This window comes from Mandrillus leucophaeus, unplaced genomic scaffold, assembly GCF_000951045.1.
Source record: "Mandrillus leucophaeus isolate KB7577 unplaced genomic scaffold, Mleu.le_1.0 Scaffold106, whole genome shotgun sequence".
NCBI lineage: Eukaryota > Metazoa > Chordata > Mammalia > Primates > Cercopithecidae > Mandrillus > Mandrillus leucophaeus.
This window is the reverse complement of record NW_012098765.1, coordinates 1069301-1071037: the sequence shown is the minus strand read 5'-3', so window position 1 is coordinate 1071037 and position 1737 is coordinate 1069301. Positions and strand designations below refer to the sequence as shown.

General features: G+C 57.9%; 1 protein-coding gene across 1 annotated transcript in view; it reads right to left on the bottom strand.

Annotated features, from left to right (window-relative positions):
* Positions 1 to 1737, bottom strand: part of ATP1A3 (ATPase, Na+/K+ transporting, alpha 3 polypeptide) — a 44751-nt gene that overhangs the window by 11768 nt on the left and 31246 nt on the right. Inside the window, 1 exon segment of the mRNA XM_011984124.1 lies at positions 1172 to 1396. Coding sequence (XP_011839514.1) covers positions 1172 to 1396 — 225 coding nt within the window.

Sequence of the window (1737 nt, the reverse complement as noted above, 5' to 3'; positions counted from 1 at the left end):
TCAGACCCAGGAGTCCAGGGCCCCAGCTCTCCTCCCTCAGACCCAAGGGTCCAGGCCCCCAGCCCCTCCTCCCTCAGACCCAGGAATCCAGGCCCCGGCCTCAGTGAGGACCCAGGAGTCAAGGCCCCGTCCCCCTCTCTGCGGGAGCGCAGCACACCTGTCTCTGACAGCCCTCCACAATGATGAGCTTCTGCTGGGGGGACGTGCGGGCGAAGACGATCTCGGTGTGATTCTGCAGGATCTCGTCAATTTGCTCGGAGGTGAAGTCCTTGAGGTCGGTGCCGTGGATCACACAGGCCTTGGCATCCCTGGGAAGAGCAGAGAGGGTGATGGCTGAGGTCAGGGTGTGTGAGGAGTGGCACAGTGAGCCCTGAAGCACAGAGAAACAGAGGGGCCAGCTCCACAAATAGGAGAGCCAGAGGACCAGGGGCTGCGGGAAGGGGCCTCTGGGGGAAGCAGGGGAGAAGGGGGCTACTGCAGCAGGGCATGCAGGCAGACCTGAGGAAGGACTTCCAGGCAGTGCATTTATGTATGTATGTATGTATGTATGTATGTATGTATGTATTATTATTATTATTATTATTTTTTTTTTTTTTTTTTTTTTTTTTTTGAGATGGAGTCTTGCTCTGTTGCCCAGGCTGGAGTTCAGTGGCGCAATCTTGGCTCACTGCAAGTTCTGCCTCCTGGGTTCACACCATTCTCCTGCCTCAGCCTCCCGAGTAACTGGGATTACAGGCACACGCCACCACGCCTGGCTAATTTTTTGTATTTTTAGTAGAGACGGGGTTTCACCAGGGGTGTTAGCCAGGATGTTCTCGATCTCCTGACCTTGTGATTCACCTGCCTCAGCCTCCCAAAGTGTTGGGATTACAGGTGTGAGCCACTGCGCCCAGCCGATATTTTTTAAAAGTCTCCAAGTCAGCTTCACCCACCAGATGGGACCTGGGCTGGATGATGTGGGGACCCTGAAATATGTCAGCTCAGTCCTGCCCAGGGGAGCTTCTGACCCCACAGGGAAGGAAGACAGACAAAGACAGCCTCAAGCTCCTCCAGGGCCAAGGGGGCTGTGGTCTCTGCCACACATCCCCCTGCAGCCCTGGCCAGTTCCCCTTGCTGGTCTCAGGCCTCTGGCAGTGACCCTGGTTTCCAGGGCCAGCCCTGGCCAACTCACCCTCCTCTACCCCCGTGACAATGGAGGCAAAGTTGTCGTCCAATAGGATCATGTCGGCTGCCTGCTTGGAGACATCAGAGCCAGCAATGCCCATGGCCACCCCAATGTCGGCCTTCTTCAGAGCGGGGGAGTCGTTCACACCATCCCCGGTCACAGCCACAATTGCACCCTGGAGGGAGAGAGGGTAAGGATGACACCCAGAGGCCAGGCCCCAGAGTCTCCTCCCTCAGATCCAGAAGCCCAAGACCCCAGCTCCGTCCTCCTTCAGACCCAGGAGTTCAGGTCCCCAACCTCCTCTTCCCCTCAGACCTAGGAGTTCAGGCCCCCAGACCTTCCTCCCTCAGACCTGGTCGTCCAGACCCCCAGCCCCTCCTCCCTCAGACCCAGGGGTCCAGGCCCCCAGTCCCTCCTCCCTCAGACCCAGGAGTCCAGGCCCCCAGTCCCTCCTCCCTCAGACCCAGGAGTTCAGGCCCCCAGACCTTCCTCCCTCAGACCTGGTCGTCCAGACCCCCAGACCCTCTTCCCTCAGACCTTATCATGAATTAGTTTGATGATCAGAATAAATC